The sequence below is a fragment of the Corvus hawaiiensis genome, chromosome 8 (genome assembly GCF_020740725.1).
Source record: "Corvus hawaiiensis isolate bCorHaw1 chromosome 8, bCorHaw1.pri.cur, whole genome shotgun sequence".
Lineage (NCBI taxonomy): Eukaryota > Metazoa > Chordata > Aves > Passeriformes > Corvidae > Corvus > Corvus hawaiiensis.
Window position 1 is genome coordinate 23,275,831 of NC_063220.1, and position 27,076 is coordinate 23,302,906.

The 27,076-nt window shown below is 37.9% G+C and overlaps 1 protein-coding gene across 50 annotated transcripts in view; it reads right to left on the minus strand.

Annotated features, from left to right (window-relative positions):
- The window catches only part of KCNMA1 (potassium calcium-activated channel subfamily M alpha 1), a 439,613-nt gene that overhangs the window by 18,737 nt on the left and 393,800 nt on the right, over window positions 1–27,076 (minus strand). For 26 of the 50 annotated variants that reach the window (XM_048311472.1, XM_048311471.1, XM_048311505.1 and 23 more), the window contains 3 exons: window positions 25,895–26,087; window positions 4,461–4,574; window positions 1,160–1,290 (listed from right to left, as the gene is read on the minus strand). In XM_048311472.1, the coding sequence (XP_048167429.1) occupies window positions 1,160–1,290; window positions 4,461–4,574; window positions 25,895–26,087 (438 nt within the window). Of the gene's footprint in view, window positions 1–1,159; window positions 1,291–3,676; window positions 3,761–4,460; window positions 4,575–25,894; window positions 26,088–27,076 lie in introns of all 50 variants that reach the window. The other 24 variants (XM_048311474.1, XM_048311473.1, XM_048311468.1 and 21 more) reach the window with 1 other exon arrangement.

Consider the following 27,076-nt stretch of genomic DNA (forward strand, 5'->3'; position numbering starts at 1 on the left):
TTAGGGAAGGTACAGAGTTTAAGAGTGCTTGCTTAGGTTTCCTGAATTTGTCACATCTACAAAATACTGTAAATAGCTTTCAAGAAAAGCATTTTCTGAGGTTATTGAAAACTCATAGGCTGCATTAGAATAAAATTTTATCTGTGTAGACTCATCTTTTCATCTGTGGATGGAACATATGAAAAAATATAGCAGGGAAAAATCACAAAATACAGATACATAAATATGAAACACAAATAAAATAATAAAGATCACTATGAATTCTTTTTAAAAGTAGAAAGTTTAATTCTGAATTCAGGTGAAGGTCAGAGTTGGCTCCTTTAGAGAAACCCATTTGCTCATATGTAGTGTTACTTGGGATTTACAACGGATCATTCATAGCACTATGGAATTTTATTCCACAAGGAACTCAGAAAGCCCATGCTCAGATTTTAAAAGGACTATGTCCTTGCTATATCTAGCAGAGTTTAAGGTCCCTCTGAAAGAAGTGGAGGTCACACAGAGCAAGAATGGTCTGAAAACTCAGCCAGTATGGGGAGGATGAAAAGGAGCATGACCGAGGCGTTTGCTCCAGAGATGTGCTATGGCTGCAAACCAAAAGCCCCAATGAAGACATAACCAAAGGCCACCATCTGTGGTTTCTGGCATGCACTGAAGTTTTGATTCACAAGAAAACTCATATGAAAAAGAGAGGATAACCTCCCTTCACACAAGTAGAGTTCATGAGATGTGTACAATGGCTTTCACGGAGTTCTATCAGTGTCTCCCAGCACTCATACTCGGACCATCACACATAGCTACAGGAAATTAAAAGCTCAAAACACAGTTGATGCTGTCTGACAAGAATGGTGAGCATAGGGACTGACACACTGAATTTGGCTCTGGGTTTAGGAGGAAGAGACAACTTTTTTTGGAAAATATTATCCTTAAAACCTGACATGAGACCGTTTCCTTATAAAATTGTGGACTCTTGGAAGTCCTAGATATCTCGGTTAAAATCTCTGTGTCCAACTAAGAAAATAACCTAGCTTAGTTCCAAAATTCTCTTGACATCTAAGAAAAATACATCTTCTGCCTACCTGTGGAAAAGTTCCTACACTTTCACACTCTTTCACAACAAGTCTGACAGAAGGGAATGAAAAAGGTTTTGTTTGCTTACTGCGCTCATGAGAGAGTCCAGCACGCTGACAGCAAATGCGGTTCCACATGCAAAGGGCTGCGTGAGATACAGTTCTGTGTCTGGATCGTCATCATCATCTTGGTCCAAGAACTGAACATTTGAATCATTTACTGAAAATAACAATAATAATATTAAGAGTAAAATCGAAAGGTGTTTCTGGGTCACCAGCATGTGACCTTACACATCACACAGTCAAAGAAAAAGAAACGGCATATGTCTGGAAACACAGACTTGGGTCTTTGACGTCACTGAAAATGAAATCAAGATGGATGTGAAAATGTGCGTTTAAAAATCTGTTGCTCATTATCTTGCTCCTAAGAGGTGACACTCTTGTTCTTGACAGGTGACTACCCCTTTCCTGTAAAGTAGCTTCTTGGCACCAGTTGCCTGTGCTCAAAATGAGATACATTATGCTCTTGTATATTGAGACAATTGTAGTATATTGGTGGGGTACAGTGGCTGAGGCTGTATGCATGTACAGTGAAACATTATCACAAGATACAAAGTTAGTAAAATAAAGACTGTCAAGAAAACTCTGACATAGCCCACAGGCATCTGTTAGATGTGCTGCTGTGATTCTTATTGGAGTGGTGTTAATGCACTTACAGCTCAAAGGAGGATAAACTGTCCCTTTAACATGCATCTATCTGAATGAATGAGCAGTTATTCTCTTGCAGCACTGCCTTTTGTTCAAATATTTGTCTCTATAACTTCACTTTCTCAGCCACAAATTCTACATTAGCCAGTATGAAAAAGAATCTACATCAGGCTGTTTTAGAGAAAAGCCCAAATAAAGTAGTATTTGTCATTTTGACTTTCTCTGGCATTTCATTGTCACAGTTAAGCTCTCTGCCTCCAACTCATTCCAACTAAAAATAGTTGTTTCCTTGAGATCAGTGTATCAAGTGGATCATATTTCATGAAATATTTCATTTCCATATTAGTCTCCCTCAGGCATGAAAGCACAGACTGCTTAGCTATGCCATTGAAATACCCTTCAACTTACTAAATGACAAATTAATTTCAGTTCCCATGCAAGAAAGGGAAATGAAAAACTTCTTGAGCATTTGAAACTGTACACACTATGTCCCTATTCCCCATGTGAACGCAGCTCCTGAGCCAACCCAGCAAACTCTGAAAAGAACATAAAAGTTGCCGTTACCTTGATCAGATTTCAGCTCTGGACTTCCTAAGTCAGAAATTCTTCCACCTGCTATTCTGATGATACCTTCTCATACAGTTTCTTTCTTTCCCATATAATCTTATTTTACATCCACTCCTTTTCCAAACTCTCGATACTACCGTGCTTGCTAGGTTTAGCTTATAAAACATGAATTACTACAGCTAAAGCCTCATGATAGTTGTCTAAATGAGATGAGGATAGAATTTAAAATTCTGGCCTTTGCACTCCCTGATGTAACTGTTTAAACATAACACCTTAGTACTGTAATAAGAGAAATGTTCTGCCCTGGGAATCAGAAGAATCCAAGAAAACACCAATATCCACAATACTTCTTTCTTTAGCACAATACCTATCAATTTATCCTTCAGATTCTTGAGAAATACAGTATTTAAAAGCCTGCTGTATAGTTTCAAAATGTACTTTTTGAAAAGCTTGTACCTCAGTTTAATTTGCTAGTCGAGAGTAGGCACTATTGACAGTAGCATCCTTTTTCTACCTTCCTCTAAGGTAGACTAACATCTGTCTTAGACACCATGCTAGCCATGCGTGGGGGCAGTTCCTGAGGTCCTACAAATCTATTGTGAGTTCTGCAGGTGTGTGTTTATCCTCAGCATCTTTATCTTTCTAATGCAAGTTATCACTGGGATTTGTGGGCCAGGTGAGCTGGGTTCGAACAGGTGGTGCTGTGCCATAGGGAAAAGCTCATCAAATGCTGCTCCAAAGGCTGGTGAGAGCATTCTGTGTTGAGAGGGAACCACGCAGAAGCTTGGCTGCTTCTCTACAGCTTCAAAACCTGAGCTTCTGAGAAAAAGCCTACTCTACAAAATAAACAAAAAAATAGCTTGAGGGAAAGTATGATGCTTGGGGTTTTTTCTGGTATCTTTTACTTCTTCTTGGACTTCCTGTGAAAGCTGCTAAGGCATGTCCACCAAATTGACAACAGGCTGAAGTGACAAAAAAAGAAAGAGAAAGAAGAGAGAAAAGGAGAGAAAAATTGGTGTAGGAGAGCAAGGGCCAGGGAGGTGGGGACTCAGGCCAAAAACAATGAATTGGTGAGGAGGTGCTATGAAAACAGCCGGCAGGTCAGACGATGTGATCAAAGGTTTACTGATGCTGCGTGAAAAAAAATCATTAAGAAAGACTAGAACGAGACAGTCAATTTCAACCAGAATCACAAATAAAACACATTCAAAGCAGTGCCATGAGGGTAGCCCCTCTGATACAGCCAGATAAATAAAGGAAAAGCTGATGACAGTAACAACAACAACAACAGAAAATAAGACAGTGATGTGAAGGAAAAAGGCACTTCTTACCCAGTTCAGTTATCATTAGAATGTGGGTTCCACTGTTTTTTTCCTGACTGATTGAAACCAAAGGCAGAAGTTTGCCAGGCTTAGCTAGTAAGTAAAGTATTTAGGGGGAAAAGAAAGTACAGAAAGAGAATAAAGTAAGGGAAAAAGACAGGTAAGGCTCTAAAAAATAAAACTGAAAAAGAAAACAGGACAAAGGACCACAAATCAAGTTTGTATTTGCCATGAAAAAAACAGAACAGCTTCTGCACTTCACATCACACCACTTGACAACATAAATACCCACAGCTAGAATGGAAATCAGTGTCTAGTTACCTACCATCATTGTATTCTCAGGAGTGAAATATCTCATACTATTATACAGACTTTGGTTACACATGATTAAACAGTTTTGGACCATGAAGAAATAAGCAAATGGCCTCTTACAATTGATTAAATGCACAGGAAATATCTGCTTATACTTACTGTGGCCTTTTTCCTTTTCTAACCTTAGCCCAAAGACCCCTGCTTGTTTGTTACACTATGCAAAAAGCATCTTGTCTGATAGGATATTTACTTAAGAAAATGGAGAAAACCCAAAGGAGAGAAATATATTTCAGTTATTCAAATAAAGTGAACCAACTGTTACTAAACTTTCTTTAGAGAGAGTAACTGAAAGCAGTTATCAGAAGAGAAAACATAACAGTGTAAGACACAGTATGGGTAATTTTTCTGTATCTGCGTAACAAGGAAAGTGGGAAAAATACACGGGAATGTACATGAAAGGATAAATGTTAGCTTTTCTTACCTAGCTCTGTTATAATAGGGATGTTGGCTCCTGTTGTAATGGAGGGTTGACGTAAAAGGCCATGGACTGGACTGTTGTCTGGAGACGACCTATCCATCCCAGGGGGTGTAAAGCCTAAAAGGAAAAAAAAAAGAAAAGAATAGAGAAAATAGAGAAAGTTTACAGAGGAAAAACTACACACAAAAAAAAAGATCTCGAAACAAACACCTTTCCTTAAACAGCAATTAAGATTTTAAAGAGTACTGTTTGTAAACTGTAATACAACCACGAGGAACAAACTGCTTCCATTAGCCAGTTTTAGGTTTGATCAGAAATCAAGATTTAAAATAATCAAACTTTTCCAGGAGCACTACCACCCACCCATGTTAGGGTTTTTGTAATGGTGTGTACCATTTATAATATTCATTTCTGTGAGGATTACAATTGTAGGAATACTGGGATGGAAGGGTCCATTCTAACAGACAAAAAGGATGAAGGAAAAAAGACACAGGTTTTCAAATGGTATGTAAGAAGATTGCTTGAAAAGAACTGGAAGAAGTGATGATGTGAAGGAAACAAAGGTGGAAGAGGAAACATGCTGGAAGGCACTCACAGGAAAAACAAAATCTGGAGACCAGCAACATTCACCTTTAAAAAAGACTGAGTCTCTACAGTCTGACTCAGCCAGAGTCTCTACAGTTTGAAATGGAGCTCTTGACATTGAGCATTTTTTTATCCATTTTTTTTTCTTTAAACAAAAAATACTCAGTCAAAACCATTTGGAGTTTGATTGTAAGTAGGTAGTTATACAAAAAAAACCAGGTAGTTATACAAAAGCTCATGCAATAGCAGGAGTGGAAATTCACCATTGGGACTAATGCATTCTATCTCCCTTGTCCAGTAAAGCTACAGAAAGCATGGGAATGCTCATTGCAGAAGTGACGGTGAAGCTAGAAGGTGACTTCTGACTTTATGGTTTCATGTAGACCAATGCGAAGGCAGCATTTTTAGGCAAATATCTGTCTGCTAGGACAGACAGACAAATAGGATTGAGCCAAGCTTACTTTAAGCCACACTTTTTAGAAAATACTTTTTTTTTTTTTGGACATATTGCTCCCAAGTTCTTTGACTTCACACCCGACATCCAGGGACAGACTTTTGGTCCTCTGTCACTAGTTCTGAATTCTCCATATACTTATTCTAAACTAATCACAGCCAACTTAATTCCTGACTTAATTTCACTACCTTCTTGCAGTGTGGAAACTGTTTCGCTCCACTAAATTCATTGATACATTCACCTGTTAGTGAATTCAGAAGTTGATATGATATTATCTACCTTACCTTTCTTCAATTTGGGGACCAATTTAAAACCCACGAAATCTCTAAACTAAATTGTAGTTTAACCAAAATACTGGTTTTATATTGCCTTAAGGATTTATGGTTCTCTTCCAGTGATTATTACATCACTCTTAAATTGCCCCTAAACTACAAGGACCACTAGATTTGGGCTTCTTGATTTAATGGGATTTAATTTTCTCCTTCCATTCATCTATCCCTATGTTTTGTCTGTATCACATACAGAATATACAGGTAACAAAACTAGAATCACTGGGAAGAGACTTTCTTAGCTCTGCAGAAGGTACTGGTATGAATTTCATTCTATCACAAGAAAACTAGACGCAACATGGTGATTGTACAGACAGGATAGCTTAAAAAGGGAGTGAAAAGTCTGTGAAGAAATTCCGCAGGAGAATAGAAGTAGATATGATATCTTCAACAGGCTTTCAAGACAAAAGCATTGTCATAGAGAAACCTAAGTGAGTAAAGAAATTTTATATAATATTACCAGTGGATAGAAAATCTTTAGAAAGCAAATTTCTTAGACGCAATGGGAAATGTTAACAGCAGTCATGTAATACGACCTGTTGTGCTGAACTCAAGAAGACCAGCTTGGTGACAGTGAGCTGCAGTCCCAGCCAGTTTTGGTTTGCAGATGCTTCCTTGTATCTGGCACTACGACTGAGAGCTGTTTTGGCTCTTTGGATGTTTACCTCTTCATGGCAGAGCCTGAGATTCCGCAGGCTCACCAAGTGAATCTGATGGATGGAGGTCCTTCAGTCATCACCTCAAAACTTACAGGTAACACTGACACTCTCACAACAGCAGAAAAATTGAAGTGGGACTCCAAAGGGAGGAAATGCTCCCTGAGGACAGGTGGGTATCTGAGGGGAGGTGTAACACCTCCCTCTGCAGCAGGATCCAGTGTTTTAAGTCTTGCATTCTGTTATGGAATGCTTTCTGTTAGGAGATGCAAGATATGGCCTTTGCTACATTAGAAAAAGCTCAAGTAGCTGAAGAGTCCTTGAGCAGTTAAGGTGGCAGGCCCAGTTGGGTCCTCTGCTGAATTACAAGTCAAAATGGCAACAGCAAGACTTTTCACGCTCACTTATCTAAAAGAAAATAGAGCTAATACTGTCCTCATGCACTCTAGGGGTTGTACTGCTGGGAGTATCCCTAGAGGCTCTGCTTCTCCCTTTCTTCCTGCAGCCTTTCCTCCCCCCATCTCAGGATGCATTTCCTAAACCACCTTCCAGTGAATCAGGCCCTTCAGATGGTAGGAGCACGTCAGTATTTCCCTACCTGTTAAAGCAAATTGAAGTCAGCATAACTCATCTAAATGTGTAAGTTCTTCCTGCCTCCCCTCCACTGCAATGGGCACACACACAGAGACACACACACTCTCCATTGAAGGCCATTTGTAGCCACCTCTCTAACCCTTAGAATATTTGTCTTCCTGGGATGGTGTCAGGAGATTGAAGTAAATGTGGCATTTTTGTTAGACACAGACTGTCAGAAGCTCTGTAATTGCACACTGCACACATAGTGCATTCAGTCTGAAATGCAGGAAGCATGCTAAAGGGATCTTGTTTTCTCCTTGAATGAAAAATAGACTCATGCCTTAATATTTTTCATCCTACTGTCTTGAAAGATGTGAGAAGTATCTGAGAATTTAATTTCCTTGCTCGTACTTAATTCAGACACTTCTAGAAATACACTTTTAAGAAATATAAAAATCTTGCAATATTTTCAGGAAAAGGAAAACTGGTGTATTTAGGGACTTTGTGTGCTTATATTTAGAGTCACAAGACAGTGAACACCTTCAAGACACATTCCTGCTCCCAAGTCACCAAGTAATTTCCATACATAGGCTGTCTGCTTTCTCCTCCAGAAGACAGAACCAAAAAAAAAAAAAAAAAAAAAAGGCAGGAAACTAACCTGCTTTATCAGAACTTTCATTTAAAGGCATGAAAAACTCCAAGTGACAGCTGTGCAGATTCAGTGAATGTGACATTTTTGAATTTCTTCAACTTGACAAGTAAACACCTTAAATCGGTAATGCTATATGCATAATACATGACCTGTATTTTGACATCCATCATCAAATGCTGACTTGAGGAAATACAGGTTTGTACGTCAAGGAATAGCACCCATAAAGCAGGGAGAAATTCAGGTCACAGGGTATTAGGGAAACTATTTCATTACAGACGCTGAAACAAGCTAAGGCATCAGATTTAAGATCCATTTTCAGCTGTGAAAAGATTCAATTCCTCTGCACAGAGCATTCATTTAGAAATGACATGCTTTCCTCACAGCCTCTTTTCATTTTCCTTTTCATATTCCATTTTCTCCTTCAGTCCCCAAACCTTGTTCCATTAATGCTCACAAAAATCGTAAAACAGGGCTGATAGTTGTGATCTTACAAACAGTGTCTCCTTGTTCAACAAACAACTGAGGGAGCTCTGGCTACAACTGCTTAAAAGGATCAACTTCTACAGTAAAACTCACATGCCTGTGCAAGTCTGAGCACAGTCCCCATGAAAGGAAACGCAGTGACAATGGGGGGGCTTCTGGTGAAGGGAATTCTCTTTGCCAACAGTTAGGAGGTAAGGTACAGTAAACCCGTATCACTTCTGGGAGTCACTGCATCTGGTACTAAATTGCTGTACTGGGTGAGTGATTGACTTTGTATCGCTTGAATTTTGCTTTTTTGTGGCTTGTTTTTGTTTTCCTCACTTAATAAACTGGCTTTACCTCAGGCCATCAGTTTTTTTCTTACTGTGGGACTTAGTTGTCAGTCACAGTTGACCCACCACCATTGGCTATAGTGAAAATCACCCCAACAGAGTTATAGAATCACTTAGGTTGGAAATGACCTTTAAAATCATCAAGTCCACCCACTAACCCAGCACTACCAAGTTCACCACTAAACCGTATCACTAAGTGTCACATCTAAATGTCTTCTAAATATCTCCAGGGATGGTGACTCCAACACTTCCCTGGGCAGCCTGTTCCAGTGCTTGACAACCCTTCTACCGAAGAAGTTTTCCCTAATATCCAATCTAAACTTCCCCTGGCACAACTTGAGGCCATTTCCTTTTGTCCTTTCACTTGTTACCAGGCAGGAGAGACCAACCCCCAGCTCACTACAACCTCCTTTCAGGTAGCTGGAGAGAGCAATAAGCAATTCCCTTATCAAACTGAGGAAGATTCAATAGGAGGGAGCCCACCCCTGTCCATCTCCGAAACAAGATGCTGCCAAGCAATGGTGTAAGTGTATCATGGCTCTGAGAGGAACACAGGTTTTGGGCTCCTGACATACTCCAAATCAGTGAGGCCTGGTGGCCAGCAGTCACTGCTTCCCTCCTGGCAGCACCTTCCCTCCCTGAGAGGGAGGGACTCCCATGCCCTAACTCAGCCACCTGCTATGAAGGAGTTTGAGTCTCCTGCAGGTCTCTGCAGAAAGCTGCTGGTTCAGTGCCTTGATTCTGAGCAAAGAGCATTTCCTGGCTCCCTCTAAGATACCACTGCTCACAGAGTAGGTAAAAAACAACCAATTACATCAGAGGAAAAATCTAAGTCTTAAAGATGTTCTCATCTTTGTCGAAAAACACCGGGGAAGATTCCTCCCTAGCAGGAGGCAAGCTCTTTTTGGCAGGAGATGCAGGTGCTGCCCTGCTCCAAGCTCAGCATGGCCAGGTGGCTGTAAAACCTCACTGTCCCTTACAAATACCACCTGTAAAGGAATGAGCAGCACTGGGCACAGCTCGTTAGCTCTGTGCCTCTTGAGCCAGGCTGACCCGTGGTCCTCCCAGGGGGCACTAACTGTGGCTCAGCAGTAATGTCTTGGTATTCTGAGAGCCACAGTGGCACTGTGATGAAGTTCAAAATTAAGGAATGCTGGCATGGCTAAACATGCCATGGAATTCCCACCAATTTTGCTCTGCTTATGTGTGAGCAACTGGCCTGATGGCCAAATGATCTGCTGATTGTGCTGGCCATAAACCACTAATTTTTTTTTCTTTGCACTGAGTAATGTCCCACAAAATGCAGGAAGGTTTGCTCTTCATAGCAGTAAATATATTCTTTAAGTTTCCTGAGGGGACCAATAAAGGTTCACTGGGGTTTCGATATAGAGGGAAATTTGTCCTGTGGATGTGCACAGCTTCTGTTCCACTGACTCCACCAAGACCCAGATGGGCACATTCTCAAAATGGATTTTTATGCTACATTTATAAGATATCTTCTGTTCTTAAGGATCATAATTGATCCTTTATGATTCTCTTCCCCTTTTTCTCTGCTCCTTTCTCCTTTGCCTCCCTTCCTTTTCAAGCGTATGTTTTACTAAACTATGCAGGCAGAAGGCACTTTCCCAAACTGAAAATCCACTTGGCAGACCTAAAATTTGTGGCCTTGTTATTAAAGCACCTTGTAAATTGATAGTACCCTTTAAATAATGCTATTTTAGGGAAAGATGCTATGGCATTCACTGGGTGATATATGCACTAAAGTCCTCAAATATAATTTAAAAAGCATATATACATTTAGCTACCTCTGGTTCACCTAAGAATATGAGATAACAATAATATTTTGAGCATATATGAATAACACATAAGTGGTGAACTGCCAAACACGCCCCCAACAAGTTATCATGCAGAAATATGGGACAAGTATTTTCATTAAGCAGAGCCAGCCAAAAAGAAATAATTCTCAAAAAGGATCTCACAGTTGTATCCCTTTGCTACTGTTTGCTGACAATGTCATTAATATTCCTGTGAATTCAACTGAATGATAGACTATACCTGTTATTCTCCAAAGTACAGCCCCTTGAGTATACCTAGAAAGTTCAGCAGCAGTCATGCAGCTAAAGAGCTGCTGACATCCATGGGAATCTGTTAACAGCCATTCAATTTAGAAACAATTCTAGCTTCAGTGTCCCATGTGGTCTGAGACAGAGTTGTAGTTTGGCCTGAGAACCTGGAAATCCTAAATTCTGGCTTCAGTTCTTACTTTTACTGTGATTTTTTTCTGAAGATCTAATAATCTCTTGGAGATTATCACTAAAGGTCTGGAAAAGGAGAGGAATGCAGGAGACCAGATGTGACTACATAAGCTCCCAGCTCTCTCAGAGACTACAGCATCTTCAGAGATGCTCCAGCCCCAAATATAGGCCAAGGTAAATCTACAGAGAGTGGAGGCTAAAGGAGGATAACTTTCTCAACTTTAGCAACCCTCCAATGCTTTGGGACTGGAACAACACTTGGAGCTTTGAACTCTGAGAGATAATGTCACAGAGAAAAAGCTGCCATCTTCCTGCCAAGAAAGTGCTCTTCTCTAATGTCCCTTTGTTCCCTTTCTGCTGAATTACAGAAACCTATAGCCAAGATGTCCAAATCAAAGCTCTAACAGAAGCACAGGGCAGTGGGATCAATGCCAGTTTCTGCTCCCCAAAGTGTGAGATCCATTCCTGGATGAGTTAGTGGCCCCGTGTGCTGAAAGTGTAAATGATTTATACGTCCGCTGGTTCTTGGGCTGCTCTAACATGGTAGAATTAAGCTGTTAAAACAAAGATCAGGAGAAGGATTAGAGTTTCATCATCTTGAGGTCTAGCACTGAATCACACCACATTGATTCCATTTCAATTGTGAACAGCATAATATATTAGAAGAGCATAATATTTTAAGCCTAGGGCAGAATCATGTTTAACTTAGAGGGGGGTTTGTTCACAGGTACTTACATAAATCTTTCCCCAGTTTAAGTGCCATTTTGAGTTTCACTATCATACACACCCTAAAAAATGAAGTCCACCTGCAACTGCCTAGTTTTTTGTTGTTGGCTTTGCAGAAATTCTTTTCCCTTCACAAAATTTTATGTGGTAATTACCTAAACCCTAACTCTGCCAAGGGTCAGCACAAGCTTACACAACCCAAAACTACCAAAACAAATGGGCTCTCTTTATTAATGCTTTGCAGGGCATAGCCTTGATGTTCACTCCTTGCTACTTTTCTCACTTTAGGTAAGATAATACGTAGTTGCTAGCCATAGCACTTCCCTTAAGTCTGCCTGAATGGAAACTCTATTTCTCTATACAGTAAACAAAACTAAATTTCCTTTTTTTAGCTACTTGCTTTACAAACTTTAGTTTTTAATTGTTCCTACTCTCCATTTACCATTTAATAGTTTTCTACACTAGGTGCTTCTAGGGCACAAGGTTGGTAGCATCTAACTGTAGCACAGGTTTGCAGCTAAAATGATTTAGTATATAATGATGCCAAACTCTTTTCAGTTTCATCATTAATCAACCCTGCATATTTAGACCTCAGGCAAAAATAAATATGCTGAATAAAAATTATCAAATAAATTAAGCTATATTACCTAGTTTAGAGAGACAGGTATCCAGTAACTAGAAACAAAATGGAAAACTCACCACTAAAAATGATATATCGGCATGTTAGGTGAGACTCTACGTTATGTCATTATATCAAAAAAAGTAAATTTTCCTTAGTGTTAAAGGAAGAGCAAAGCCAGCTATCATAGCAATAAAAATTCAATCAATTAAAATACTTGAAAAATAAAAGTAACAATGTTGTCCAACATCTGATTGGCAACTACTGAAACATAAATTAAACCAATTTCCCATTGCTGCTTATGGGAAAATTATGCAGATTAGAATTTGATTAGGTTTATATCATGAGACTCAATTTGGACTTTTAATCTATTAAGCTCCAATAAATGAGGCATCTGAACAGCTCCCCTGAGTAGCAACAGTAATAACGACAGCAGTCATTTTTTGGAATATGTATTCTGACAATTTCTTTAGCAGACAATTCCACATCTTTAAGTATAATTACTTTGTAACTTCTAAAAAAAATTTCAGGTGTTTGCAGTGAGGAAATGGATACATACAAAATGCTTAAACAGACATTTTGTGATAATCAACATCTGTCACTCTGTTCTAGCAATATTGTTTTTCCATCAACTTGGACTTACTTACGGTCGACTTCATGGTCTGTGTGGGCTAAATAGTGCCAGCAGACTTGCAAATTACTCAAGCTGGAACTGAGCTGGAAACCTACGGTAAAATGTCATTAATTTCTCTACAGGCTGGGTCAAAACTAAAATCCCACATTCAAGGCTGTCTTGGGGATCAAAGTTTGAACTGTGAAGGCTAAAGCCCCATTTTATCAAAGACATCTGAACAGAATTCCCAGAGCTGAGCTTTGAGACAGGTTGGATTCAGATCAAGACCACCTCTAATTTATCTGGCAGGTGTGCTTCACAGCCCTCCTGCATATTTCCTGCAGTATAATCTATTTGCAAGTATACAAAAGCTCCTCTCCTACATTACTCTATATTGTAAAATGCAACTCTTCAAAGCCTGCTGACTGGAGAGCACATTGTGCACATGTCCTGTCCTACCAGATTTCACCAAATCCTAGAGAACCTTTCAGCTGACAGATTGTCTTATGCACATAGTCAAGTGCCAGTAGGCAGGTGATTAAAAAATAAATACATGCTTAAAAAATTTCAGGGCTTTAGTAAATGGTCATAGTGAAGGAACATGGATCCTGTGCTCATGTGTGAATATATTTTTCTTTAAAAGAGGCTTTAACACCGAATTTAATTCTGGCACTCAAGCTTCCAGCATATCACTACAAAGGCTTTCTGCAAGCCAAAATTTTTACCAGAACTCCAAACTGAACATCATAAATATGGAAAAAAAAAAATCAGTCATGCTCTTTGTCATTCAAATACTGCCTTCTGCAGCACACAACTTCAGAGTAGCATGTCTGTTAAAGACATCTTTGCAGATATAATGTGTGAAAAATAATATCAGGTTGATTTTAACTATATCACTCTATACAATGCTAACTCAACCAACTTTCCCTTGGAAAGTACAGTAAAGCACACAGCCTTTTCTTTCCACTCCCCTTTTTTTTTTCTTTATTTAAGAAAATCCAAATCCAAATTGTGCAGTTGTGGAATGAGGAGGAATTGGAAGTAGCTCTCTAATTGAGTATTCTTGAGTGATGTACCAGTAGCAATATATTAGTTACAGATGTATAGTCAACAAAACTGTCTGAGGAACAGCAGTGATAGCACTGGTACCACTGGGTTCACCCAATCTGTAAAGCGTGGGAACCGCTGCTTCAGTCAGAATCTGGAATTCAGAGAGCAAGTTATGCCTCTGATGGCCATTCTAGGAGAAGGAGTATCTGAAGCATACAGTCAGCAGTGTAAATAAAAAGGTAATTTGCTCAAATATATCAAGAAAAAAGGAACGGTATTCACAAAACCAGTGAGGAGGTACAGTCTTAAGATGAAAATTCCATTGCTGAGTTCACACAGTTTTGGCTCACTGTCCTTCTCCTCTTACAAACATTAATGTTAAAAAGAAAATGAATTACTTATCACGACAGAATGACTTACTATTTTATCAGAGTTTTTTTCTAAAATCTAGAAGAGTTTTGCTTACCTCTTATAGCTCAAATGTCTTTTTCTATTTAAAGAAGTATCAGCAGAAGTGTCTCTACACCAGCCCCTTATTTATTTTATTTATATGGGATACAAACCCCATTACACTAGCAAACAAGCTGGTAAAGACAGTGATAACAGTAAAACGTAATGTGGTATTCTTTAGGCAGTGAAAACTAAATGGCAATCATAAAATGTATACTATGGTATCCAGTCCCAGTACAGACATCCTGAAAATTTCCAGCAGTTTTTTGCAGGGTTTTGTTTGTCTTTGTTTGTTTTGTTGTGGTTTTATGGTTTTTAGTATTGACTACTTACTATCATCCATGCATCTAAATACTACTGTGATCTCTACAAACACTTAACACAATAACTTTCCTATCCATTATTGGTTACTAGTGAGTTAAATGGGTTGATGAAAAATAAAATATTCGCTTCTCTGTTTTAATTTCTTTAGTACCTATATCAGTGGAAATAGCTTTCCTTTCAATTAGGCATTTTGAGTATTTCTGAGTCTTTGGTTTATTCACTGTTATTTGATAGGATTCTGAGAATAAATATTCAAGTTGCAATGTGGACTTTCGTTGCTAGTGGGGTAGTTTAAGAAGTGGTGATTTTGGGCCAATCTAAAATACAAATCTGCAGACAAATTTTAAGGCCTTACTTACATGTGATACAGTGAGCAAGATGCCATTAAAAAAAAAAAAATCTAGACACATTCTAAATTTTTAGAAGGATTCTGTCTATCTAATTCAGTCTACATCTTCCACTGAAAATGGAAGATATGTCCAGACAGATGAGTTCACATTGCCACTAAAGAACTGGAGACTTAATTAAAGGTTAGAATAGAAAATATTTGCAAATTATTGAGGATTTACAACAGATACATACAGTTTCTAAAATGCACTGCTGAGTATGTTAAACAAAATGGCCAAGCACCTGCTCTGAATTTGACTTTTTTACAGCATAAATCATTTTTGAGCAAGCTGACACTTGTGGCTAATGGAAATTTGTTCTCAAGAATGTAACTATAGTGTTGTTAGCCCAATTAATCTGTCCTCAAACAAACAATAAACAATTCCAACAATGGTTTCTCAGGCCCCACACTACACTGCCTGATTTCAGTCTCTTTTTCTTTATTTTCAGAGGAGTTGTTTTAAAAATGTCTGCCTATCTTTGCCCTCACTTGGAGACGAAGTTACAGAACAAGCAGACTGGCAGGAACTTAGAAACAGGATGTGGCCATCCAATCATACTACAAGCCTGTCTATGCGTTTAAGGAAAACCTCTGTCAAACTTACAGAAAGGATGTATGCTTCAAATCAACGTGAAAGGTGAAATCTCCATTATACTTTCACAGGATCTACTTCCAACTTCTAAGAAAAGTTTGCAAAACACCACGTAGTGCTGTGACTTTACAGATATTTTATAAGATCTTAATCTTGTCTCTAAATAAGCCAGTGCAAAAATTCCCATTAGCCACAATCTTATTGGAGTGTGTTGAATAAAAATAAATTACAAGAACTAGCTCAGAACTTTCTTCAACAAAAATTCTTACCATACCATTTACAAAATTCATAATTTACTTTTTCAGCTTTGGTTTGTTCAGATGTTGAAAAGCTGCAAAAATACATTATTAGGAGCACAGTAGTACTGATTCCCCACAAAAGGCTGTGCCTCAAGTCAGCCTGAGTATCCCACCATGCAGATGCTGAAAGAACTAGCAGGTTCTTGATAACCAGAAGCTAACAAGCTTTTAGAAAATGCCTGTTATGGAAAGTCTGGGCTGCCGCATATTTAACCATGTCGAACTTTAATCAGCAGGTCTATCTTGAAAAGAGAATGCCAAGAATTTTGTAGATTTTATCCCAAAGTTGTCAAAGTTCTGCAAATCACTAGCAGGTGATAGATGCTACTTTTCTGCATTGATATCACAGACTAGGATTTAACTGGAAACAACAAAAATCTCTCTTTCTCCTGTAATGCTATTAGACTGGTAAAGTCTGCTAGATGCTGAAGCTGTGTATATTCTTCCACAGTAAAGCAAAACCAGTGACACTGATCTCTGAAAAAACCCCATCACCTTTATGAATATAAATAACCATTTATTAAGCAAACAATACGTAGTGAAGCAAAGAAAGACACCAGAATTACACCCATGAGGCTGCCTGCTGTGGTACATAACTTTCAAACTATCTTGTATTCCTGCAATACATTATCTATATGTTCCATTTTCTTGAAGTTATCTTCATAATCAAGATGCTATCACAAGTATCGTGGGCATTGGAACTATTTTTAATTTTCATTTAAAGAGCAATTAAAGAAAGACAATGGATACACAAGATAATAAAGTAAGTGATTAGCAGCATGCAAATGACATAGGCTTAATGATAATACCCTGTTCTATTCTCCAAAGGGCCTGTTGAGAGAAACCCTGCCTACATGTGGTTGTGCAGCTAATGTGCCTCAGCCTACAATTACAACATTGCTGACACCATTAACCACTGAAACAACATCACTTCATGAAATCCTTGTTGTCTCATTAAAATGCAAAGGGTCAGGTAATTTACCAGCATTGTGTGTCTACTTTTGTTATGGGTAATTAGCAAGCATTACCCAGCATGGACTCCTACTGGGAAATAGTTAAACTGTGAAATATTAAAAAGAATTTTTTATATTTGATGGGAATTTGAAAGATTTAGAATTATAACCTCAACATACCTTTGTATTCAAAGCCATGAAACACAGACCTTTTACACATTTAATGTCATAACATTTTTATGGTTGGTTATTTTTGAAAATTAAGTTCAAATTTAAAAAATTTTCCTTTGTATAATTGGATCTAGATATGCATCTTCTTATACAATTAAGAACTTTTAGAAAATACACAGAGGGAAATGCAAAACACCTTAAAGTTTCTTAAAGACTTACATATGGGTTTGTTAAAAATTTTTTTTTTTTAATTTAAAATACAGAGGTTGGTGCAGTACATTCTAATACTCACATTCCCTTTCTTCTTGCTAATTGAAGCCTCATATTACCATCTTGATTACATTCACTTTTGGCTTACATCTTGTCAGGGAGCAGAATGGTTTCTTATTCTTTAAATGGAAGTTTTGGAACATAAAACACATTCCAATAAAAGTGAACAGAAAATTATGAATTCATTAAACTACTTTGGTATCTTGTGCTATATATAATATTTATATTCCAACTACTGTAAAATATGCTTTAATATCTTTAGGCAACTATAAGGACTTAAATATTTATAAAATGGCTAAAGATAAAGTATAGCTCTCTTATTCCTACATACAGATGATGTAAGGCATGCAATCAAAGACAATAACACTTTCAACCCATTTGTCATCTTAAAGGAGCCTTTCAACTTCAGATCCCTTGTGTGCAATCTACATAAGAGTTGTTGCCTACATAGGCAACTCCAGAGGAGTTTGCTCCTTAAAAACTACCAAGAGTGCTATACTTCACATAAAACAGGGTTTTCTGAAAATGGAGACAAAACTATAAATTTGCAGGGAAAACAGCTCCAAGTGGGGCTTCAAAATACTGCTGTATTTATCTCTGGGACATCTGGGAACAGGAAGCATTTTGATTTAATATTTCATAACATAGAGGCAATTGCTTCCTTGCCTGGTGTATAATTAATGCTCATAAAAAGAGTGCTTTTTTTTTATTCCTCAGCATCAGAAATGCACAAAATAGTACACCTTCATAATAGGGGGTTTGCTTCTGAGATGTTGAACAGCAAATAATAATAAAATAGAGTTACCATCAATTTATAACAGTTTTGGGATGGTTAAATAGAGTTTAAGTGTGAGATCACATTTGATGTACTGTATTATCTACGTAGTTCACCCAGTTTTATTTTTCTCTGGCTGAAGCAGAAGGTGTCTTAAAGCAGAAGAGGAAGAAGCAATTGTGAAAACTTAAAGGTATTTGGCCTAGAACCCTGTAGCATTTCTCAAATACAGAGAAACTGTGTCAAAGAAATGTGTCTCTCCAGCCATTCATCCAACACATTTTTAGTGTTTTATAAGCAACAGAATTGAAAACCCTCGTTTCTTAATAGTTTTTCTCTCTTTCCAGGAAAACTTTGAGGGAGGTGGGAAACTACTTTTTGTATGTAATTCCAGCAGGCAACATTGGTGTCCAGGTGCAAGGAAAAGTACAAAAATGTGAAGGATGCTGTGTGGGACCTTTCCTGTCAAGGGTTTCATGTGGAAACTGGAAGCCTAGCAAGGTCCTAACAGAGCTGGTTTCTACAGCACAGGAAAAAAGTTGAGTGAAAAGCCTCTCTCCCACCCAGTCTCTTTAGTTTATTTAAGTCCAAATCCTGCAAAGACCTGCACATAATCTAACTTTACACAGGTGGACAGTTTCATTGAAGTCAGAGAGATTTATTAACCTGTACAACATTGCACATGAGTTTTGGAACAAGCAAGGCATCAGATTGTAAACTTGCCAGGGCAAAGGCCATATTTTATTCTTGTATATATCAGGACTATGACAACAAGCTCTTAATTCCATCTAGAGCTCCAGTGTGCTACCATAAAATAAATAACAGCTATCAGCTGATATATCTAGTTCAGCAGGATAAGAAATTATGTGCATGTTGCAAAAAGGTAATACTGAGTTATTTATCACAGTGACCTGATCTTCAAAAATTGGACTATTTTTTGTGAGTAAATAGTGATATGGGACATGTCTGGCCCTTATCTCATTTTTCAGTTATTAACTTCATTACTTAGGATGGTCTGCCTTTGTTTTGAAAAATAGTAAATACAACAAACACTTCAAAATTCAGTTAGTTAAAAAATAACCAATCAACCAAGTAGAAAATTTTGTTAATTGGATTATTATTATTTTTGCAACAACTGATGCTAACAAAAATACAAGGAACATTCAGAACCCAGTATAAAAACATCCTTAATCAGGTGTAACTCCTACACTAAACTATCAGTCCTCAAACCAATAACACTGACATCAATGCAAGATACCATTTTTGCAAATGTGACTGGTAGGACTGATATTGTCTTAGAGAATATCTTTCAAAACACATATGTGAATTAGGTAATTATGAGCTATCTTTAAGTATAACAAGCATTCTGCAGTCTAAAAATATATACAAAGACACACAGGAATCTAAGGGTTGAAAAGAATAAAGCTAGTGTCATAGCTCACTTTGACACTTTTAAAAACTACCCCAAATCTTTCACTTTTTGCCAGCATTATTCATTTATTTATTTTTAATATTACATCTACATTTAATATTCTGCATTTACTCATAAGCTTTCCTAAGCAGGTTAAGTAGCTCCTTAAACTCTGCAATTATTTAGTGCAGCTAAATAGAGTTTGATTTTCTGTATTTGAAAGTAAGGTTCTTTATTCCTACATTTGCATTAAATGTAACAAATTAAACATAGGAGCAGTGCTGGAGTTGCCACAGAATACTGAATTCCATAACAGCCTAAAAATTAACTGCATCTGTGATTATCCAAACCTATATTCTGAAATGTTAACTTTAAAACTTATGACTATAAAGTAAGAGAAATAAGATTGAACATTCACTAAACCCCCCTCCTTCAGGAATAAAACTATTGCTTTGAATTTATAAAAAGTTTTCTCTAAGAGCATTACAATACAGTTATCTCAAAGTGGCACAAACCCTTTGCTAACAAAGCACTTCAGACAATATTTATCTTTTCCCCTTATTTAAGAATTTTCTCTCATTTTCAGTCTCGATAATATGGTTTTTCTGCCTTTTTGTTAACTTGTAAAGCAATTAAGATTTATTAATCAGGAGAGGTGGAAAAGAATATATTATCTGCAAGCACAATGGAAACCAGATCTTAAATTCATCTTAATAATAAATTTCTTGCAGCAAATTGTGAGACTAAGTCCATAAAAAATTGCAATGATATAAGAATTAATGATCAGATTGTGAAATAAATCTAATGAAACTCTGTGGCTGTTTCTGTCCTTTCAATCGAAGTTTAAGACAGCTCCAACAAAAGATGACAATGAAGTTTAAAGTGATTTTTAAGGAACTGGATCAAATGAAATTAAACTTGTACAGGGCTACTTTACCTTGTGTGATCTGTTACACTTGAAAGTCATGTGTAAAATTCTGAGTATGTTTACTTGGTTTTATAGGATTTTCCCCAGAAGAATCCTGCCACGATGTATGAAATGTATTACCCAGGAGTTCATCCAATCTTAATGCTTTTCTCTTTATTCTTTCTTGTTGGAGGATCTATTATGAGAACTGTAAATGAAGGCCCTAAAAAGATCACTCATGTATAGAAATAGTATTCCCAGGGAAAATTCTCGTAAGTTGAAGTCATTCAGAAAACAACTGCAATTGCTACTTTGCTGAAATACATCTACACTGCTGTACTGTGATCTGTCTTAGAATGTCTATGGACAAAATGTTACTATACAGCCTCCCCTTTCTGTCCTGTAGACCTGCTTGGAGCTATAAGATCACTTTTCTTTATTGTTTAGTAAGTGTTTTTTAATGAAATGTACTGCTCTTATTATATAGGACTCAAAATAAGCTCTAAATCACTATCCAATAAAAGAAAATTATTGAGTTGGATATCTAAAGTTACTACCCAGAAGCTACTCTGGTACACTATTTATAAATCTCTAAACTGTTAGGTATAATTGTCTTTCTGGGTTTTGGGAAGAAAGCCAAATAGCAGCTTTAGTTACAACTGAAGATAAATATTTTGTGTTTGGCCATGTTCATCTGGTGGATAAAATAACAAGTAAAATTCCCACAAGGTAGGGCTCTAAGAAAAAACAAGAAACATGAAGAACTAAATGGGAATAGTCAATAGATGGTACTTGAAGAAGAAAGGATGTAAATGTCAACAAAATGAAGGAAAGGAAAATTACTGGGGGCCTGCCAACTTAACAGCCAAGGAAGAACCTACCCCATACTCAGTCCTCCTGGGTGCTTTGGAAAAATGTTATGACTAGGGAGCACATGTTATGACTATGGGTCTAAAGTTCTCTGGTCTGCTCTCCAAAACACTTCTTGATAAAATAATCTCAATTTCTATTTTAGGGAACAGAATGAGAAACAGAAAGGACAGTAAAAACCAATCTCTAGTACCTAGGGGTGACCATTTTCTCCAACACAAACACATACCTCTTTAAGATCGTTCTAGGAAGTCAAGATCTATAAGAGGAAATCAAGATAAACACAGGGCTTCCTTGTCACAAATAAGCCATTTGGCTGAGTTTATGAGTAATTTTGTGAAGAGGTGGGCCAAGCTCCCTCTTTACAGCATTCTGTACTTCAAAATCGGAGATATCTTAATGAAAGCAATATTTTGATGCAGCTTCAGTGGGATCCGCTTTGGTCTTTCTGTCCTTGGAATCCAGGTTATAGGTCTCCCAAAGGCAATGAACTGCCCTGATGATTTCCAAAAGCTCATTTTCAGGACATTAGAGTCTGCAGCCCTAACCTCTAGCAAGCCTACGGAGTTGCACAGTCAGCTTTGAAACTATCAATGCAGACAGCCATGAGAACATTTTCAACCTGAGAACTTTGAACAGGACAGATCCAATTTGAAAGAACTGCCTGTTCTTTTGGAGTAGAAGTACACACTTTATGTAAAGGAGACCAGCAAATCCTTTCAGAACTGTTAGTAAGCTTTTCCTCCTAAGGAAGACAGCTTGTTTCCACTTGTAGTTCTGTGTAGCCATGCATTTGGTCGTATGTTGCCAGACAGCTGATGATGAACATAGATTTGACAACTTAGATAGTTTACTGCCATCCCCTCTGGATACTCCAGGTCATTTGTAGCTCTGGTCCAGAATATTATTTTTTTCCTGTGTCTTGGAATTTTGAGTTGGATTTTTCTTCTGCGGAAGGTTGAGGCAGAGCACCGTGCTTGGACAAGATGCAGTTCTGCTGGATCAGTTACGATCCAAGGCAGGCAGGCCAGAGGACAAAAGTGTTTCCACACTACTTGTAGAAGGTCCAGATAATTACTGTTAACCAGTCCAAAAACCTGGGGATATTTTAACACCATAAGGAGGTACTTTCAAGTCTTCATTTCTGTATGAGAATAGCTGTGTGTGTTTTAACTTCATCTTGAACTAGTAATGAGAAAATCCCTTGTTGATGCAAACCAGAATAATACAGAGCTGATTTTTCAGCAGTTAACTTAATCCATTGGGAATTGGCAGCCCTATTGTCATAGAACTTTCCCTTTCAGCAAAGCTTCCTGTCATGTGTCCACCCACCTGTTCCTTCTACAAGACCTTTCCTCTCGGGCTGCACCAGGGTTCCATTTCAAAGCTCTGTCCCTGGCTGGAAAGGGCATGTTTGGAGGGATACAGAGGGTTGGCTAGTGATGAATGCTTATATGCCTAGGACTGGGAGTGACTTTAGTGTTAAAGTATGTAATGAGGATGAGGCTCTGGGAAAAAGGGAATGAAATCCCAAAATTTGTGGATTCTTCTCCTGCTACCAACTTAGAGCAAAGGAGTTATAGATATAGCCCTGTACTTCAACACTTGCCAACGATTATGGCTTATCTGATTGTTAAATAAAATTTGCATCCTGCTTTTTATGGCACCCTTCTTGTACTGGTGTCATCTTTTGCCTGATGCTGAAATGAAATAATCACAGATACAAACTAGAAAGATCCTTGTACATTCAATAACCTATCAAGTAAATGACTGTATTTTTATTTCTCAGAAATGTAAACATAAATTATATATCAGGTTTTCATATGAGATTCCACTGCTCGGTGACTACATAACTATACATATATAATACAACATATTTACTCAGAATAGCAAGGGTAAGGTCATACTGCTAAATCCCTCACCAAAAATCTTGAAGCTCAGCCCATATGTTTCTCAGACTGCTCACATATTTTGCTTTATTTCTTCTCTTTTCAACACCCTGTCACAGGTCAACTGACCTTCTGCCATACCTCCAGATTTTCTAATGCCAGGGTTTCTGATGATCAGTAGCAGAAGTAACATAAAATAACGACACAGAAGATCCAAAGCACGATGTTGATGAGGATGTCTTAATTCAAAATCATACAATAAGATCTAGAAAAACTAAGATTGGCAATACTTGAAGTTTTTATCAGTTAACGTGTTAAGGATAAGTATGTCAAGCAATACACAAATGAAAAATAACAACTTGCTCTGTAAATAAAGGCACTAAATTGCCAGTAAGAATCTCTGAGTTTGTTCTAATACACTGCTTGTTGACCAGCAAAAGTTGAATCACCTGGTTTATATAATTGTCATGATAGTTGTGTCCACCGTATGTTAAAGCTGCATTTCACAGACAAAAATGTCACATTGCATATAATTTCCAGTAAAATTTGTGCTATCTACTGATCTAACTGCTTCTGACAGTCTAATCATTTTATTTAAGGTCTTCTGTGAAAATTTACTGTACTGAAAGGAATGCAACCAATTCAGGAGTTGTGGATATCATACACAGAGAATTTACTGTGAAGATAATTATTTTCTGAAGCAACTCAGCTTGGAAGAACCCCTCCTTATTCAGTGATCCCAATTAAAACAGGCTGCTGGTTGCCTGCCTTGTGTCATGCCCTGTTTCCCCAGAACAGCTACCGAAAGAATGACCTTTTATTTTTTAACATGCAATCTGGTATTTACCTGAAGTAATGTCAAAAATTTCTAAGAATATGCTCACCTATTGTTCCTCCTCTTCTCTGCATCAGCAACATTTAACAGGGCTAAAGGGATTTGGACCATGGCCAGTGTACGCTTCCTGACCTATAGGGGCTATTGCTGTAGCAGCAACCTGGGTATTAGAGATTCACAGAACAATTCAGTCTGGAAGGGACATTGGAAGGTCTCCGGTCTTATTTCCTGCTCTAAGCAGTGTCAACTACAAGGTCAGCTCAGCTTCTTCGAGCTTTATGCAGTCAGGTCTTGAATACCTCCAAGGATGGGGAGTAAAAAATGACAGGTGATCATGTAGTGCGCAAGACTGGATATTGGTAAGTTTCCTCCATCCTCACTGAGGGATGGTGTGAGATGCTGTGTACACCAAGAGGTAAATACAACAGTCCTGAAAATGTCTCTAACTTCTGAGCAAAGACAGAAAATTCTCTCAGACTGCTCATGCTCAAGAAGAGATTCTTGATTATTTTAATTATGTGTGTGATAGGAGACTGAGAGAGATTCATCAAAGAGTAGCCATTAGCCTGGTAGTGAAAGTACCCATTTAGTTTTGAGATACAGAATTTCAAATCCCAGGTCTAGATCAGTGAAACAAGGAACCTCTATGCCTGTCTTCCACTTCTGCAATGAGTTTCTTAATCATAACTATAAGCTATCAGAGCGTGAGCAAGCTGGTCTCACAAATTTATGAGGAAAGAACTCTAAAATATTTGGAGTTGTATTATTTCCAGACCAAAGATTTGAAACTTTGAACACTCATGGGATTGAAAACAACCAGTTTCTTCCTTTTCTTCTCTAAATCTACTTTTTATCCAGAAAACTGTCTGATCTGACTTTGAAAACTTCAAGCTTTTAGCTTCCTGGTACAATATAATTCCACCATTTTAATGCAGATTCTAAGAAAGAATTTTCTATGTTCAAGTTTCTATATTCAAGAAGTTACACTGCAGCCTCTAATTTTTGGCACATAATTCCTATTTCCTGATAAGAGTGTAAAGAGGAAAACCTGAACTTAATCTTAGTTCTCACCGTCCTTGAGAGAAAACTACCTCTCGATCAGGCTCACAGGGAAACTGCAGACCAAAGCACAATCCTTTCCACCTACATTTATAGCAAAACTAGATCCAGAGGGAATATTTACTGCAGCAGCTAATAGGTTTATCAAAGGTAGGACTTCAGCTGCATAAGCTGCAAGACGCTTCAGGGATGGGGAGATGATTGTTTTTACTCTGATGGTCTTTGCTGGGGTGCTTATGACTGCTTTGCAGCTGCTTTGCACAGGCATAGATGGTGTAAAATAGCCTTTGGCTACCTATGAATCAGTCCCCTACTCTCAGGAAAGATTGAAGGATTTTGTTTAATGTCCTTAAATGGGATGAGTACATGTCAAACTATGGGAAGAAATCAGCTTTGAGTTAACTCTCAGTTAACTTCTTGAGCAAGAAGGTGCCAGAGCTGTAAAGAAAATTTAAAGTTCTTGTTCTTTTTTATTTTACTTTTTGGCTGGTATTACTCAAACTTGTATTTTCTTTGCAGTTTTAATGTGCTCTACATAAAAAGATATTTTGTTGGACAGAAACTTCAGATATTCCAAATAATAATTGCAAGTTATCACTGGTTATACAACAGCAACTCTCCATGTAAGAAAGTCACAGTGAGAAAATGACGGTTTTATATATTATCTAGGAAAATTTTAAAATGAGAAAAAATGCCAGTTTCATGTTCATTCATTTTTTCTCTGAATGATGTGCTTTGTGATGTAGCAGAGAAACTACGTGACTGTCCCTTTAAAAGCCATCATACCAATCAGCAGGTTTAACTGTCAAGCAAGCTGATGTAGGGCTCTTTGAATTACTGAGTGAGGGATATTCTTCCTGCCAGGTCCTGTCCCCTGTAGGCACTGCAGAGAAGTATTATAGGGCAGTCCTTACCTTGGGAATTAGCCTGCAAGACCCCAATGCTGTCATCAAACTGCATAGATTTGATGTTGAGTGACGCCAAGATGCATTCCTTGTCCTGCAGCGAAGCATCATCAATATTATTCTGATTGGCTGACAGGATAACGCACATGTCGCAGAGGTTGATGTTGACAGCCCTTAAATCAGCCCGACTTAATGGCGTACCCTTCGGCACAGGGAAAAAAAAGGGGGGGTGCAGAAGAGGGGAAAAAAGAAAAACAAATTAAAGATTGAGAAGGAGCTTTGGGAAATTATTTAACAAGTATCTTTTTTATGCTCTGACATTAAGCTGGTCTAACTATGTGCCAGGGAATAGGAGATGTGTGCTAATCTAAAGGGTAGTTGGTGCTGATGGCAGCATTTTAGGTTCAGTCTCAATACTCAGTCAAGCTATTACTAACAAACAAGAAACAGGAATAATGCCAGCATTCTACATCTCATCGGTGACTTGAAATTGTTTTGATTTAAGTTGCTATCATGTGGCAACCTCTGGCTCTCTGAATATAACAAGGGGGGTGTTTTAAATGTCTATTTATCTACTACCAAGTCACAATGGTCTTGGGCAAAAGAACAGCAATTTAAACAGGAAAGCATTACGTGTCCGGCACATTTGAAATGCAATCAGGATAAAGCTATTTTTTCAACCTAAAGCAATACACAGAAAAGGTTAATCCTTTTTGAAGCACGCTTTTGGTGCTTCTAGAAGGAAAACACACTGAGCTTCAAAGCTGTGTGATTAAACCCTTTGAAACAGAAACAGGACTTTATCCTAATGGGCACAACTTGTGCAACAGTCCCTGCTCCACAATCCTCAATCAGAGAATGCAGTCACTAAAATGAAATGCTGTGGTAGCCTGTGGATTTTTTTCATAGTAAACAAAACTGAGATATGACACTTGACATGGTATTTTTTGTTTAAAATTACACATGCTTTTCACATCCAACAGTCCACAACTATAGTTACAGAGTATTAAGTCTACATCACAGGGGCTGCAAGGTTCAGGAAAAACACTTTTTTTTTTAATGGAAACTAGATTCTGCTCTGCTGCCTCACGTGGTTTGGAACTCAAAGACCCTAATGATGAGGAGACATAACTGTCCCCTTGTCACGCAGCGACTTTCATAAAATCAAGACAAGACCCTGCTCTTCCATCT